Source organism: Anarhichas minor, unplaced genomic scaffold (genome assembly GCF_050575085.1).
Source record: "Anarhichas minor isolate MPS153535 unplaced genomic scaffold, ASM5057508v1 ptg000012l, whole genome shotgun sequence".
NCBI classification, from domain to species: Eukaryota; Metazoa; Chordata; class Actinopteri; order Perciformes; family Anarhichadidae; genus Anarhichas; species Anarhichas minor.
In genome coordinates, this window is record NW_027466458.1 from 3,842,017 (window position 1) to 3,859,486 (window position 17,470).

The following is a 17,470-nucleotide window of genomic DNA, read 5'->3' on the forward strand; positions in this document are numbered from 1 at the left end:
AGATAACCTACTCTTCCAGCATTACAGCCCCTGCTCACCCACAGTCTACCCACACAGGTGGCCTAATTAGACCTATAGTTCATGCGGACGTCACGTGATCCCTAGCAGAACTCCAACCAACTAGAGGTCTAATCAGCCAAAGTCAAAACACCTGTGTGGATGTCCAGAGCCTTTAATACCTGTGCATCAAAACTACATAGGGCTGTTGCTCTTTAGCTTCTCACTAGCAGAACTGCGCGTTAGAACGTGTCCATTAAACTTCAAGTTTGAAGGTTTAAAACACAGCTGCGAGCATAACTGGACCTGAACGAACACAAGTTCGTCTGAGCCACCCACTGCAGGTGTGCCAGAGCACCTTAGCATCATGTAGTCTGATGGCTTCCCAGCATGCACTGTGCTGTTAGTGTGATCTGCATTGTGTTCTGATGTTTCCACTGGTGTTCACTTTGACAAAGTGGGTGAGAATGGGTCATTTGTCCCCATTTTCACCATCATTACCATGTTGCTTCCCCATAGTTCATATATCATGAACACTTCTTTTTACAATTACCATCATTAAGTTTGTTAATGTTTATTGGTTTGATGAATGAGAGTTTACCTGCAGGAATGGTACAGCTGATGGATGGGTCTACCCAAGCAGTAGCTGTTTGACTGTGAAAGGGGTTGGATGTCAGTGTGTACCTCTGTCCACTTGAGGGCAAGCTAATATAGGTTGTCTTGCAATAAAATGGACGCCAGGTGTGCATCAGATGTAAATATCGGATCCATTACTTTGAGTTAGGTTTCCCTCAGTTATAATGATATTAACAGTTTATTTGTTTTCTTTTGTTTGTACATATTATTTGTTAGCCTGTGTAGCATGGGGCCAGTTGTTGTTATACCTGGACACAGTTTGTCTTGTCTGCCTCCTTATACCTTCCTAGCTACTCTGGTCAGGCTCCCTTACAAAAATAAATTGAATTTATTATTACTGAACTCAGAGCTCAGGGTCTTTCTTGTACATAAAGAATACAGCACAGAGATTCACCCCTGTACTCTGAGGAGCAGAATGTACAGTATTGACATAGTCCATGTCTGAGAGCAAAACAAATGTGGAACCAGTTCAAGAATGCACAATAATAAATAATGGAGTGGCTTTGGCTCAGAAGAAGAGCGGGGTGGTCCACTCATCGGAAAGACACTGAACCCCAAATTGCTCCCGAATGCCGTGCCATCCGTGTGTGAGTGTTCGTGAGTTTAGATCTGATGGGAAGGTGACGACTTGCACAGCAGCCTCGGCCATCAGTGTGTGAATGCATGTGTGAACTGGTGAATGTCGTGTGGAGCACTTTGAGTGGTCGGAAGACTAGAAAGGTGCTCTATAAATACAAGTACATTTAACAATAATTTGATTTTATTCAAGTATTTTCTCACAGGTAAAGTGCAATCTGTACCAGCAGGGCAAATCATTCCAGTTTGTAATTGAATAACCCGTTGAAATCTCAACACAGTTTTCCGTGTTTTCATTATCCGGCTGCTTGATTCTCCAGTACCTAGAGATGAACAAAGATTTAAACCATTACAAATGAATACTGTTAACATTGTTCTCTCAGAGCACGTTATAATGAGGTGAGGTCCCACATCATTATCATTTTAACAAAAAATTAAATATAAACAAACAAGCTCATGTTTCTGTGAGAGTCAGATTCTGGATCATTTCTCTGTGTTAAGTTAAGACTGCTGGAAGCCCTGAGCTTTAATGTAAATTGATCAGTTAATAGAATAGGCACTGTTTCTTTTCCTGTTCTGACACACAATTTGAACGTGGCACAGTGACAGTCAATGAATAAGAAATTGGAAAAAGTCGTACATTTCGGTAAGTGGCGTTCCATCAACCCATTTCCAAACATTTTTGCTCTCTTCATCAGTCAGACCAATCCACGTCCGCTGTTTAAACGAGCTGATGAATTCCTAGATTTCAAAGATAATGATCAATTATTTATTATTCTTTATTTATTGTTATTCCAAAGAGATTAGGTGCCTTCCTGATGACACCTACCTGACATGTCACTGTAGGAGAAGCACTGGTGTAAATAATATAATGAATGACGACTGAATTACATTTAGCTGCTTGAGTTTCAGGGTCCTGGAGTTGAGCATGCTGGCTCACAGTCACACTGTCATGTCTTACCACTTCAACGGAGCCGTTGTTAATGTTATTAGTAACACCTGTGCCTTTCACACTGTGACGTGTCAAAATGTCTGCTGTCTGCTTCCACAATATTCACAGGTTTGAATGCATCATTTCCCCTTTTTTATCTCCTTCTTAAATTGTTCACATTGTTCTGCAGCTTTGCAGAAGTCACTACAGACTTTCTTTTCCCTTTTCGTACATTTAAGGAAGAAATTAACCTGCTTTCCTGCACTAACCTTTTCTTTTTTTTTTTACTACTTCCACCTTTTGAAAAGGCCAAATGCCTGCTTTTGTCAAACAAAATTAAAGTAAGTGAACATATATGTTTCTCACTCCGTTATTAAAAAACATAGGTTTGTTTGGCTCCTTTGTTTACATGTATTTCTGATGCAAATCTTGAACATCAATAACACTGTAAAATGTAACTCCTAATATTAATGGAATGAGTTTGTGAAGGGAAGCAGGTTTTGTATTTTGGTAGCATTTACAAAAAATGTAAAAGAAAAAGAGTAGTACTCAAGTTCAAATGAAAGAGACATTTTTTTATTCCACTCACCTGTTCCTCTTTGCTTGATATGATCACCAGCTGTGAGTCATCATCGTTACAGTTCTTTTTGCTGTCAAACCAGTTTTCCATTGAGGTGGATGTTAAATAACAACTATTGCCAAACCTTGTCCATTTGTTGGGACAGCATGTTCTCTCTGTTTAACAACAAAAAATTATTCGCCTTCTGTCAAATAATACTGTATATAACCCCATGCCAAGATAAAAGACAAAACACAATACAGAGCATTAGGCAAACATCACTTTTTTGCTTTTATATCCTGTACTGTCTGTTGGTCATCTCTCATCTGTTTGAATTAGCTAAATATCTAAACAATGGTAAGCTAAAAGTGAAAATTTGTTGAAGGAGTAGTTGAACATGAAAGGAAACTAGCTTCTCCATATTAATTCTGAGAGTTAGATGATAAGATTCATACCACTGCCGTGTCTGCACTATAAATATGAAGCAGCTAGTTAGCTTAGTTTAAGAATAAAGACTGGAAACAGGGTAAACAGCTAGCTTGGCTCTGTTTGAGGGTAACACAATCTGCCTATCCGTACCACTGAAGATGAAACAAAAATCAAAGTGTAAAAATGACAATAGCCATTTTATGGGAGTTAGGTTGTTTATTTTCTGGCCGGGACAGTAGCCCTAACACTGGAGTCTCTGCTGGTTGCCTGGCGATTGCTCCCAGTCAAGAAATAGTCTGTTACGCAGATGACATTTTACTACTGATCAAGGACCCTTTGATGTTAATTCCTAATGTCCTATCTACAATTTAATCCTTTTCAAAAATATCAGGGTATAACATTAATTGGCAAAAATCGGAATGCATGCCGATATCAAGAGGATGTAATCGATCAATGCTCGATACATTCCAGTTTAAATGGATCCCAAGATGACTGACATGTTTGGGTATTAGGCTGTGTTCAGATATCGAAAATATAATTTCTATCAATATGGTCCCTTTAATGCAAAATATTAAGTAAAATTTAAACAAATGGAAATTGATAAATCTTACTTTATGTGGAAAAAATAACATCATTAAGATGGTGGTAGTTCCACAATTTCATTACATCTCTATGATGATACCAGAAACCATTTCTGAGGGAATATATAATCATCTAATTAAGTTTTTTTTTGTGGAATGACAAAAGGCCGAGAATTAGTATGAAAAAACTCTTTGCCTCACGAGCTAGTGAGGGACTAGCTCTTCCAAATATGGAAATATATAACATAGCATTTGAAATGAATGGATTTCTGGAAGTATTTACAGTTGAGGAGCAGCATAGGGTCAGTGTTTGGACTGAAAAGAGAAGAGACAGAAGAGAATAAGATTCAAGAGTTTCTAGTGCTTCCCGTACATTACACTCTGCCTCTATATTTTATAGGAAAATGTCAAATATGTGCGAAGGCCTGAGATTGATATGGCAAAAGGATCTTGGCAATGAGATTAGAGAAGATGTATGGAAACAATTAATATCAAATGTAGGCTGGTCTATAAGGGATGCAAGAAGCAAGTTTATCCATTACAAAATTGTACATAGGTATTACTTTACACCCCCGAAAATGTATAAAATGGGCTTAAAGCAGGATCGCAAATGCTGGAAATGTAATAAAGTAAATGGACACTTTTCTACATGCTCTGTGGGGGTGTTTGAAGGTGATGCCTTTTTGGAAGGTGGTACGGAATAAACTAGGGCGACTCAAACAGCCTTTACCGGAATCCCCAAAATGATGTCTACTCAGAGACAAATCGCTTATGCCACCAGGCCTTACCAAAACAGAGATCAGGCTGTCATTAATGGTTTTATTGTAGCAGCAAGGCTCATTCTGCAAAACTTTGTTTTCTATTTTATTTAATTAATTCTGTGGTTTTGTTTATTTTCATGGTTATTTGTCATGTTTCCTTTTTGTTGTTTTTGTTTGTTGTTTGTTGTTAGTTTTTGCAGTCTGACAGGCCTAGTTTTTGTATGTGATTAAAAACTTAAATGAGAGAAAAAAACTTATTTTTTCAACAAATTAAACAAACGCTGGGCTATATAACTTTTTAATTAATGAGCTTTAGCTTCAGTGTTAGACAGATTTTATTTTACATATTTGGAGAGAGACAGGCTAGCTGTTACCCCTGCTTCCAGTCTTTGTGCTAAGCTAAGCTAACTGGCTGCTGGCTCCAGCTATTTACCGTAAGGCTAAATTCTCGGCAAGAACGTGCTTAGATTTAATTTACAAAATGTCAAACTATCCTTTTGATTAAAATCCTCTTATTTTCACTCACCATCCAGCCGGTCTTGTAATTTATCTCTCTCTTTGGTGAGGTTGTTGTTCGTTGCCTTCAAATGGTCTTTCTCCTCCTCTAACTGGTTCATCTTTAGGGTCAGGTTGACATTGAAGCCTTTCATTTCACTGTATCTTGTCTGTAGTTCCTCTCTCTCGCTGGTCAGGTTGACATTGAGGCTTTTCATTTCGTTGAAACTCGTCCGTAGTTCCTCTCTCTTGCTGGTCATGTTGGCATTTTCCACCTCCAGTCGATTTCTCTCTAGAATATCTGCCACAGCAAGGGTCCAACATGTGAAGGGCTCAGATATTTTACATCATATATATTTATTTATATGTATATAATATATATATATATATATATATATATTTATACGTTTACAACCATTGGCTAGAATAGATGCATTTGTAAAACATACATAGGACCACCAGGACAATGACCGCCACCAGGAGGAGAAGACACAGCAGGCCCAGAAGCATCGCAGCGGCTCCGAACACATTCCTCTTTTCTGAACTCACATTGACTGAAACGGCTGTGGGCACAAATTAACAGTACTGATGAGAGCTGAGAATTAGTGACCATACTCTTGAACAATTAGTTATTTTCCATGTTTAAAAATTGCCTTATAGATAAACTTCAGTTGTTTTTTTTATGTCTCATTTGTCTAATCCTACAGTAAATACAACATGCTATGTGTGTAGGACAGATAAATACTTGGCTGCTCAGTGATGTTGTCCTCTGATTTTTCCGGTGGCGTACTCTCCTCTGCCCTGAAGTTGTCATAAATCCTCACATTGTCGATGTCATCACAGACGTCTGTGTCTCTGTCCTCCTTCACGCCTTTCTGAAATTTAACTTTTTTGGTGAGGTCTGGCTTGGCATATATATCCTCAGTCATGCTGTCTTCTCACTTCACCTAATTCAACTCTGGACTGGAACAATCCCACAATATTTTTGCATTTATAGGATTATATACTGTACAGTTGCCCTAGGAAACAGGGAAGTAAAAAGAGCTCATATGGGTTTTGTTAAAGGGAAGAAAAGAGAGGAAATCACTGGGCTGTGATGCAGTATAATTACTGTAATGACTTCCCTCTTCTTTGTTCAACTATTATTAACTAAAAGCCTGCAGATTCACCTTCTTCTTTACTCTGACTATGTCCAACTACATACAACTGTGGTAGTGGATTGTTAAACTCAGTTCTTATAGTAGTAATACAACACCATATATACTGTGAGGGTTATTGTCTTCTTTCCTGTCTTTAAGTAAATCAAAAATAGAGTACATGCTGTACTGGCAAAAGAAACTTCATGTGGTCATAGATTTTTAGAAGTTCAACTTCCCTTAAGTAAAGAGTATCCATCCATCCATTCATCTATCTATCCGTCTATCCGTCCATCATTATAATTTTACCATCACATGTATTTGAATACTCATTTACTCATTCTTAGCAATGATAGTTTTTGATTCCCATCATGCACCTGCAAGACCAAACAGGTAAAAGTGGTCAACTAAAATAACTCATCCCACCAGCCCTCAGTTTCCTGTCACAGTAAGCTGAGAATCACATGCGTGAATGGTGTGCTGCCATCTGTGTTACTATTTGTGTTTGTCGCTTCGTTTGAGTTTATCTCAGAACGATAATTTGTCATATCAGAAGCACACTCTCAAGACATTGGTACACTGAGGACCAAACTGTGCAGTCAATACAGCTGAACAACATGGATCAACTGATGGACATCTATGCCAATGTAGAGGAATCATCAGGCAAAAGGAAGAGTTTGTCAAAAAGTTCTGAAAGTGTTTATGAAAATATGTTGATCGACACTCTGGAGCCAAACAGAACTGGACCGTCACTCTCAGGTAATAAATACATCCAAACTGGTCATGTGTACACATTTAGGATGTTGACTGCAGGTTCATGTAAATATGTGAACATTCTTCACACACAGGCAGCACAGGAACGACTAAATATTTTTTACAGTGAAACAAAGACTATTATCAGGAACGATAATGTGGAGGGTCAAAGAGCAAGAGAGTGAAGGGGAAGGGGAGAGTGAGAGTCTGGTTTACTGTGATTAATGTTTTTTTTTATTAGCGCTAAAAAACTTAAGGATTACAGCTAAACATAAAACGCCATGAAGAACAACATGGTCACTGATGAGCAAAAATAGAGAAAAAGGAAATTCTCACATCAGTCTTCTTTTGTCACAGTTAACATGTTGACTTGTCAGAGCAGGCGGAGAAGCAAAGCTGGAACTAAGAACATTAATGAAGGCTCAGTTTCATTACTGCAAGCTATTGTTCCAGTGAGTCAGTACGCACCATACCAGTGATTCTCCACTGAGTGGAATTCAGCCATCATTCATTTTATCATTGTAAATACACCTGTGTTTTTCCATTGAGAAATAAAATGCATGACTTCTATCTTCAGGTGTTGAAGGTGTGAAGAAGAGTTCCTGCAGAGCTGCTGCAGTGTTTCTGGGTCTGCTGTGTCTCCTCCTTCTGACTGGACTCATAACTTCAGTTTGCCTGTGTGAGTACTTTGTTAGCATGCTGATGAAGCCCTGAGATGAAAATACTGGTTGACAGTGTCTCTCTGTTTGTTTGTTTGTTTATGTGTCAAACACAGACAGCAAAGGCAACTCTGAGTGGGAAATGGAGATGGTCCTGTTACAGACCAGTTACACCAACCTGACTAAAGTACAAGACCAGCTCCAAAAAAGAGTTGAAGACATGGCCAAAGAGAGGAATGATCTTCAGAGAAAAATTCGGGGTACGTTTATTTCTTAATTAGCAGGCCGAATTAATAACTTAAACCTCAGTTAATGTTATCACTCTTCTTCGTGATCAAAGAGTAACTTAACCTCCAAATCACCTTTTTCAGCTGAAAACCAATGTAAAGGTATTTAGTATTGTTGTTGATGGATTCAGGTCTAAATCTTGACATTGTAGTATTTGAATGAGGCTCATGGGTATTTAGTGGCCGAGGCAACTCTATTGTGTATTCTGATTCAACTCACTTACACCCTGTCTGGTACAATCTATTTTATCTCTGCCCTTTGTTGTCAAAATGCAAATGTATTGTTAATCAATTAACTTTGTATTTACTAACTATTTTTACTAATTTCTTTCAAGATTTTTGTCCAATTAAATTATTATTATTTTTTTCAATTTGAAACAGATCAGTATACCAAACAGGGATGGGTGTATTTCAGCAGTAGTGTCTATTACATCTCTTCACTGGCGAAGTCCTGGCTGGAGAGCAGAGAGGACTGTGTGCACAGATTTGCAGACCTGGTGGTTATCAACAGCAAAGAAGAGCAGGTCTCTGTCTGTACGTGTGTGTGTGTGTGTGAAGAGCGAAAAAACTAAATGAATGCAATGTCACAGAAGTGGATGACAGCATGAAACTGTGCATATCGTAGTTATGTTGATGTCTTTTTCTCTCTGTCAACAAGGACTTCATAAGACGTCTCCAAAAACCCGTGTGGATTGGACTCACTGATCGAGAGACAGAGGGGAGATGGAAATGGGTGGATGGGACTCCGCTGACCAAAAGGTACTTTACTTAACTTATCTGTTGTCATGGTGCAGTGTGGCCAGCCACTTACCAATACTATCGCTCTATTCATCTTTCTTTCATTATTGTGGTAGTTTAACAAAAACTGTTAAATGTTATTAACCCACCAACCTTTATGAACATTACAACAACATTTTGGGACTCCTTAAAAAACGAAATGATGCATCTCAAAGGGTTAATCTGATACAGATCTAAAGACTTCTGTCAGTCAAATTACACAGCTGATAGACTTTAGATCTTTAATCTATGTTGATAATTCTATCAATCTCAATAAAACACTGTTTCTAAGGAAACATTATGATTTTGAGTTGATGTTGGGTTGCTTTCTTGTTTCTTGGTGTGCGTTCTTTAAAAATGGAAGTTCCTTTATTGTTTTGGGGTTTCAGCTTCTGGGCCCCTTCGGAGCCAAATGGACATCAGTTAAGGGATGAAGATTGCGCAGAAATTAGCTACCATATTTTGGAAAAGAACTGGAATGATGACCGGTGTGACCATAAGAAACTCTGGATATGTGAGAAGACGTTGCCTTCATAACTCCAAACCAACAAAACAATGACAAAAAACAGGGAGATACTTTGTATCGCGTTCTCCAGTTTCAGCTAAAGTTGACAAGACAGCACGAACGTAATGCTAAGCAAGCTACTATATAAGCAAAGTGTCTAATGTGGACATACATATCTAGCCTGGTTCATTGCTTTAAATGATGAATATGATAAATGATGTGTATTATTATTGTCGGCTCACCAAAATCTGAACCTAAAAACGATGTAATCATAATCCATAAAATATAATTTTTCATTTTTAAATGTTTTTGTGATTGATTGACTGCTTTGGATCATTTTGTTTCAATTATGCCAACAGATTATTATTTTGTGTTTTCTATTTAAAATATACAAGTATATGGAATTTCTTCTGCTCATTAAAATAAATAGTTATTCATATTTTAATTCACTGCTTAATAAATGTATGAATAAAAATGATTCGTTCCGTTACTTTAAGTTTCCTGCTCTACTTTAACTTCTCTTCCTTCTACATACAAGTATTGACACATTTCATTTCTGCATGAGTCAAGCTTTGCCTGTATATATCTTCCAATACAACAATTCATCAAGTTAGGTTTGCATCTGCTCTCGTGAAGGTCCATGATCCTCTCCAGGTTTTACTCTTTTCATAATTCAGCTCCCACATTGTGATTCTCTGCATCACATGTTTTGCTCTGCTGCACCCTCAGGTGGTGAGGACTTACTCAACATCCTGATGGAGAACAGTTTCTCCAAACAGTGGCCATAACTGTTCAAGAGAAAGTACCTTCCTCAGTGACTCAGTGGGTGAATGTCTACTTTGTTCCATTCTCTAAGAGATAAATCTCATCTTTTTCATGTATGACGCACATGGAGCCATGTGGACAGCCCCAAAGACAAAGTTTACTGCTGGGCTCACACTGATCCCCCACCCCCCCACGTCCGGCCCTCCGTGCACGTTGATATACCTGCTGCCTCCAAATTCCCATAAATTATTTTTAAAAACAGCACAATTATCTTGTACAGATTTTTTGTGTATAATTATGGAATAAAGATGAGTATCTCACTCCAACATGAATTCATAGAGTGCTACGGGACTCATATCTCCAAACTGTAGCGCGAACGGATCCCGCCCCGGGGAAAGCGGGACAGGCTTGCGCACCTAACACGGTGGTTACTCCTTACGGCTGTCCTTCCTGCATGAGTTAGTTTCCTCACGGAGGTATCAGAACGTCTTTTATCTCACCCCGTAGCTAAATCGTTAGGATTTTCGGAATTATTGTCTTGTACGGCTACACCCTATAGACGCTCTCGGTAGGATGTAACCCTAACACCCAGTATGAATAGTTATGTAGAACGTCTGTACTTTACTATTGCCTATTGTGAACTTTTCACCATTCTATGACTAACACTGCCAAGTCTTCACCCAGAATACTCACCTTTAAGTTCCTCTGGTAGAGTCAGTCGTCACTTCTGTATCACACGGTTGATGGACAGGGGAAGAGAGTCAAATTGGTCTAAAAAAAAACTCAGTCTCTCTAGTTTGGGTCCAGTCACTTACAAATGGTAAGGCTGTGGTTTTATTAAAGTTTTTGCAAAGCAATCACAAGCAACAAAACAGACATATATGACTTTCCTTTGTTGTTTTACCTCATGTCTTGTTTCACTGCATTTAGACCATGTTAGTTAACTATAGAGTGAATGGGAATAAATAAGGGTGTCAGTACTGACATGCAATTCATATGGAAGAGGGTTGTGGCTTGTTTGATTACACAAATGACAAATTATAACTATATGATCATTCAGACACATTAAAATAATATATGGCAATACTGTCCCCGACCGTGCCCTGGTCGTGGTTTGCTGTGAACATGGGCCTGTGTGAATGTGAGTGAGAAGATGTTGCTTGTGATAAATAGGCCCGAACATGCAGGGGCCCTGAGTACACATAATCTAAACATTGCCTGAGGTTATCGTTATTACATTACAGTCATTTAGCAGACGCTTTTATCCAAAGCGATTTACAATAAGTGTATTCAACATCGGTTTTCGAGAGAACAACTAGTCACCAGAAGTCATAAGTGCATGTCCTTTCTTCAAACAAGCATCTAAGAGCATAAACCAGAGCCAACGTACATTACAGAAACAAACGAATGCAATAAGTGCCACAAACTAATATGAATACAATAAGCTAGTATGAATACAATAGATGCTGAGTAAGTGCTAAGTGGAAGGCTAAGGGTAGGCCTTCTTGAAGAGGTGAGTTTTCAGCCTGCACCGAAAGATGGGCAGCGACTCTACTGTCCTGACGTCAGTGGGGAGTTCATTCCACCAGGAATGAACCTGGGGGCCAGGACAGAAAACAGCCGCGACCGGGTTGATCGGCCGTAGGGACCTCTGAGCGACGGGGCAACCAATCGCCCCAAGGCAGCAGAGCGAAGTGGTCGGGCGGGGGTGTAGGGCTTGACCATGGCCTGGAGATAGGAAGGAGCTGTTCCTTTCATTGTCCTGTAGGCTAGCACCAGAGTCTTAAACTGGATGCGAGCTCTTACAGGTAGCTGGTGTAGAGAACGGAGAAGGCAAGTTGTGTGGGAGAACTTGGGGCGATTGAACACCAGGCGAGCTGCAGCTTTCTGGACAAGCTCCAGAGGTCTGATGGCCGACGCCGGGGCTCCGGCAAGTAGTGAGTTGCAGTAGTCCAGGCGGGAGATGACAAGAGCCTGGATTAGCACGTTATGCATCAATCACCGCAGCACAACCCTTCGTGCGAAACACCATAGACTTACAAGGACATCTTGTAAGTCCCTGCAAACCCAGCGAGAGGCTACGTGCAGAGCCCCTTGCGTATAATGGCCGTTTGGAAGTCCCCTCGAGGGGGAGAGTTCTGTGTGTGTGTGTGTGTGTGTGTGTGTGTGTGTGTTGAACTGCACTTCGTTTAGAACACTGTGCAGTTGGGGCCTACATATGAGAGCCACAGATCCCATTGACTCCAGGTTACATTTTGTGTTTGTTTTTGGTCTTTTATGTTCATTGTTTTGCAATATGATGTCTCTGACACCTAATCTTATGACCAGGGCATTAAGTCTATGGGAGATTCGCATAACCTTACGCCCTTTCCAACAGTGGACATGGATCTTTCTCACACAGCCAGCGACGCTCGACTCCACAGGGGGCGTTATTCCAGCTGGCCAGCACTGGGTTGTGGTGGTACATCTCCACACAGTCCTCTACCTTGTTGGGACTGCGATCCGGCTGACCAGATTGCCAAAATCTAAATGACAGTACAGTGATGGAGAGATGAAGCTTGAATATTCACATTGGATGTTGTTTGTGTGTCAACTTTAGACCCAGATCCCCCTTCTCAACTTCCCCCTCTCTAGTGTTGATGTCCTCTCTTTAACGAGGTCTATTCAGGTTAATCACATTCAGGTCTAATTGTCCTCCGGTCTATTCACATTGGGTCGGAGTGGATTTAAAATGCTTAAATTGAAGCAATTTTAATTCCTGTTTTTACCAATATGTTGCTGCATTAAACATGTTTACACTTAAATTGTAATCCCTTTTAATTGCCAAGATATTTTTTTGAAGTTGCTAGTGTATGATTTATCATTTTGATAATTTACAACAATTCTGTACAATAATGTATTCTTTTGTCACATTTTGTTTTACAAAGAAAGGTGTAAGTCAAGCTTGATGTTTTCTTACACATAAAAGAATGATCCTAATGTATTCCACACAGAGAGACATACAGCTTATTCATTTAAAAAGTTGGATCGATGCATCCTTAAAAAAAAAAACTAAAAAATAAAGTGAAATACAAAAAGCCTTTGCTGTCAGATCAGCCCTCTTTGAAAATAATTGGGCTTTTTCAGATCTGTTCCAAAATTGTGGACCTGTGGAGATCTCTATAGAGCCAGGCACTGCAGCATTGATTACTGTTATACTGCGGTCTTATTTGAATCAACCTGCCTATAGCAGAAAAACACAGAGTTAATCTAAAGGCCTTACAGTTTGGTCAGGGCAGATCCATCAACCCATTTCCAGCCAGTGGTCCCAGTTTTGTCATACAGACCAATCCAGAACAAGAGATCAGCATCCCCATCCAGGCGGTACAAGGTCCTCTGTTGATTAAGATCATAGACAATTAAACTATGACTTTAACATCCAGAATGGCATACAATCAGACCCAGACCCAGATTTATTGTCCCGTACCAGTTCCTGTTGGCTGCTGATCACCACGAGGTCAGCATCTTTACTCTGACAGTATTTCCTGCCGTGCTCCCATATCTTCTTCTCAGTGGAGAGAAAGTAACATCTGGAGTTGATCTCCCTCCAATCTGCAGGACACGGCTGCGAGGACACACAATTACTGGGTTCTAGAGGACGAAATGAACAAACGACACATCACATGTTACGTACGCAAGCACAGTAAAGTTAGAATAGAACTCCATATTTGACGAATAATTTGATTTAAAGACAATCAATATTTTATTATGCGTCTGTGACAATAAAACACTAATCATAATTAGTACCTACATAACAGAATACAACTAAATAAAGACATCTTCTGTAGAATGAAAACTGAAACTGTAAGCATAACTAATCATTTCCTACATAAAACTCCCGACTGTGAGGTTTCCTGGTCAGAAAAGACACTACAAGGCACTAACTGTCCCTAACATGCATCCAACGCCCATACAGTTAACGCTTTCATATTTGCTATTCTGAATGGCATTGGTTATTTAAAAAATAAAAAATAAATAAACACAAAGCGCTGGGTATTAGCAGGAGACGTGACCGTAAACAAACTGAAAGAAATAGATGAAGAATGAAAGAATGATGAAGAATGAAAGGAAGACATGAAGAAGTCAGGAGACTGATTTGTTCTCACCACTCAGGTTCATTTTCAACCTGTTGTTCTCCTCCTGTACCGTCTGTATCATGTTGGTGAGTTCAGCGTTTCTGTTTTCAAGCAGGTTTTTGTCTCCGGTCAAGGCGTTGATTGTTTCTTGAAGTCCGTTGCAGTGACCAGGCCTCTTTCCCTCATAATCCGTTTGCACCTCCTTCACCTGGTTTCGGTCACTGACATCAGTTGCATTGCACTCCTTGCTTGAGTATACTGATGGGGTATATATTTAAAAAAATGTTACATAAAAAAAAATTATAAATTCATTTAAATCTAAATATTTTCTTTAGGTTTTTGTTTGACAGCAAATTGTGAAACAGGTTTGACAGCAACATCTCAAATTACTTCACTGAGAGTGTATTTGCAATATTGCTGTGTTGTTGATTCAACTGTCTTAGCACATTTTAAGTTACGCAAGGCCAAGAAACTCACATGTAAAGCGTAGAGAAACGCTGAGAATGACTTGGATGATAAACAGCACGCCAAAGCCGAGGAAAAGCAGATGACAGAGTCTTCTTCTCTCTGCAAAACCAATACACAGAACAATAATAAGAGTCTGTAACCTCAGTGGCAGCTGTGTGAGGCTGCCATGTCTTGTTGACGCATCATAGATCATTCTTATGCTTTTTAGCACGTTTACTTTTAGTGTATAAAGTTGAACTATTTTTAAAGCTTTGTCAATTGTCTCTGGCATTTATTATTTCCAAGTTAACTATTGCCATCGCTGCAATGACGCTCAATGGGGCAAGAAACACGAGTGACAATCAGAAAGGTTGTATACAAGTTAATGGTTTTATGTCAATCACTTTTCAGGGGAGGGGCATAGTGAACTTTATATGAGCTTGATGAACACAATGTTGCTTGTAGGTCTGTCTGGAGACACAGCAGCTACAGTTAGGGCTAGGAAAAGATGTCCGGGGTGGTGGTGAGGGAGGTTGTGTAGGAAGGATAGATAGTCTGCCAGACAATGCAGCTAGACCCTTCTCCAATATTGGTCTAATGGTCTCGGGCCAAACCTACAAAAATGCACGAGTCATAACAAAGGACTCTCATAACTCTCGTTACTGGGGTCGAGTTTTTAAACGTGCTTGCATTAAGCATGACAAACTCATATTCGTGTAGCACACTAACAATAGCATGTTATAATGTTATGTCAGCATTTAGAGGTCCCATGGTCCCATCACTGCTTCCTTATTTTGAAGTAATTAACGTACATTACAGGACTGTGATAATAGACACTAGTTAACGTCTTGGGAGGTCATCTTTAAGGAATAATAACACTTTGGTTAAATTTAGGCAAAGATTGTGGTTCTGGGCAAATATTGAACAGCAAACATTCAAGTCAGCAAGGATTTTTTTCTACATTCAACCTACACCACAATCAAGTGCTAAACATAACTATTGCATTGCTATGAGCGGGTATTCTATTGTTGACAAATTGTCAGTAAAAGTTTTGTAAATATACTCAGTGGGCGAATATATAAACAACATAACTGGCATTTGACAGGGTATTGGGCCATGCTGCTAGCGGCTTGATAGAGTACAATTCAATCTGTGTTATTTAACAGTTCATATACAATACAATGATGTGCGTAATTACCTGTTTGATTTGTCCCCCACTGCGCTCAGGTCTTGGTCGCTCGTTGGCATAATCTGCTACCTCCATTTGCTGCATCCTCCTTCCTTGATATTTGGAGAGGAGTCAAATTCAGAGCAGTTTAACCAGTAAACTGTGTCTTCTGTCTTTCGGTCTGTTGTCAAGAGTGAGCTAATAAACCCAACTATTTAACAGATTCAGAGGAAGTCAAATAGAGGAACAGTTCTGTTAAAAGACATCTGACTCACACTTTAATCTGTCTCACTTGAATGACTTAAAAGCTATTAATACTTTTACAAATCAAAACCTTTTATATATGCCATTTCTTCATCTTCTCTTTACCTTTGTACTTATGCAGTATAATTTCTCAAATTGCCTTAACTGTCATCTTCATCTGCACTGAAAAGGTCAATAGAAATGTAAACAGTCTTCTTTGTTACTGCTGTCCAGGTATTGTTTGCCAAAACAGAGATGAGATTATATATATAGATAGATAGATAGATAGATAGATAGATAGATAGATAGATATAGATCGATCACATAAAGGGAAACCGGTACTGAACACAATATCAACCCTGAACCTCAAAAAGCCATATCAGAATTTAATTAAGTACAGCATACAAGTGTAATTGGCTTTCGTCACATCACTCTCAGCTCACTCTAGAAAACTGTATATGCATGTTACTTAAATAAAATAAAAATCAGTTTATGTGTAGGAAATGGTGGTTTTCCTGTTTGTGTTGTTTATACATCTTGTCCTAGCTGATAAAGTTTACCTGAGAACGCCACAGTATATCAGCTCAGATGAAACTCTCTATCAATCAGTAACGTGTGTGATGCTCTTTTGCTTTTTTCCCCCTTCCTTTAGCACTGCGTTAGCCTGAGTTATAATAGTTATAATTTCTGACCACGGCAGGAGACAGATGGAGGGAAGGAAAAACACTGGTTCAAAACCTGACAAGAGACTTTCAGCTTCATCGGGGATAACAATTTAATAGTAAAAGATATTTTGCTCTGTTGTGGCACACTTCTGCTTTGTATTAGGAAACAGATTAGGTCCCAGAGCTGGCAGCGATGTTGAAAGTTTGGAATTGTCATCTCGAGCTCTACCAGTGATGACGTTTGGTGTTTCGACATGGCACATGTTGTGATTCTTGTTCTAAATGCCTCACATGTCACATCTACATAGACCACATGAATTATTAGAGTATACACGTCATGTCTTTCCACGCAGATTTTAGGTTTTCCATTGGAATATCACTTCCACTAATGTAATGTTTTATCAGATATTTTAATTTGCACATAAGTCCTTCATTTCAATTGTATGATCTGTTGGTGATAATTTGAAGAGGGGAAGGTTTAGGCTTCACACAAAGTTTGTCTTTAATTGCATGCAATTGTTCACAAACTGAACTGACTGCTGATGAAGTATTAGTAGTAGTAAAAAGTAATGTTTTCAGGTGTAATAGTTGTGTAATATTTAAGAAAAATTAAGGATAAAAAGACTGTTCTCCAAACAGTTCAGTTCATCTGAAAGTTAATTCATAACTAAAAAAAACAAAACAAGAAAGATGTTTGTATAAAAAAAAAGACACTAATTACTGTGTGGATTAAACTCTGTGGTAATTTTAAAAAGTCAAATGAACTTTTTATGTAAAACAAAGTAAATCTTTTAAAAGAGTCCTCTTTGAAGTGTTCTGGTTTGAGAAGCGATCGAAGAAGCTGTTTAAGTCGAGGGAAAATGAGGAAGAACAATGACGTGTCACAATAAACAAAAATGTAAAAGAAGAAGTGGATTAGACAGTGTGTTTCTAGGAAAAACACGTTCTCTATTCAGCATTGTCCCTCTCCAGTCAGCTGGTAAAC

The 17,470-nt window shown here is 39.0% G+C and overlaps 1 protein-coding gene across 1 annotated transcript; it reads left to right on the top strand.

Annotated features, from left to right (window-relative positions):
- The first annotated feature begins 6,718 nt into the window (after window positions 1-6,718).
- Window positions 6,719-9,870, top strand: LOC142948701 (uncharacterized). Its single transcript, XM_076090836.1, has 7 exons — window positions 6,719-6,860; window positions 7,441-7,533; window positions 7,630-7,773; window positions 8,182-8,324; window positions 8,459-8,559; window positions 8,967-9,091; window positions 9,812-9,870. The coding sequence occupies exons 1-7, from the start codon at window positions 6,719-6,721 to the stop codon at window positions 9,868-9,870; spliced, it is 807 nt and encodes a 268-aa protein (XP_075946951.1).
- The last annotated feature ends 7,600 nt before the right edge of the window (window positions 9,871-17,470 follow it).

Coding starts and splice junctions, on each gene's coding strand:
- LOC142948701 (XM_076090836.1), top strand. CDS start 6,719: ATGGATCAACTGATGGACATCTATGCCAATGTAGAGGAATCATCAGGC. Junction 7,534..7,629: donor CATAACTTCAGTTTGCCTGT/GTGAGTACTTTG, acceptor TGTCAAACACAG/ACAGCAAAGGCAACTCTGAG. Junction 7,774..8,181: donor TCTTCAGAGAAAAATTCGGG/GTACGTTTATTT, acceptor AATTTGAAACAG/ATCAGTATACCAAACAGGGA.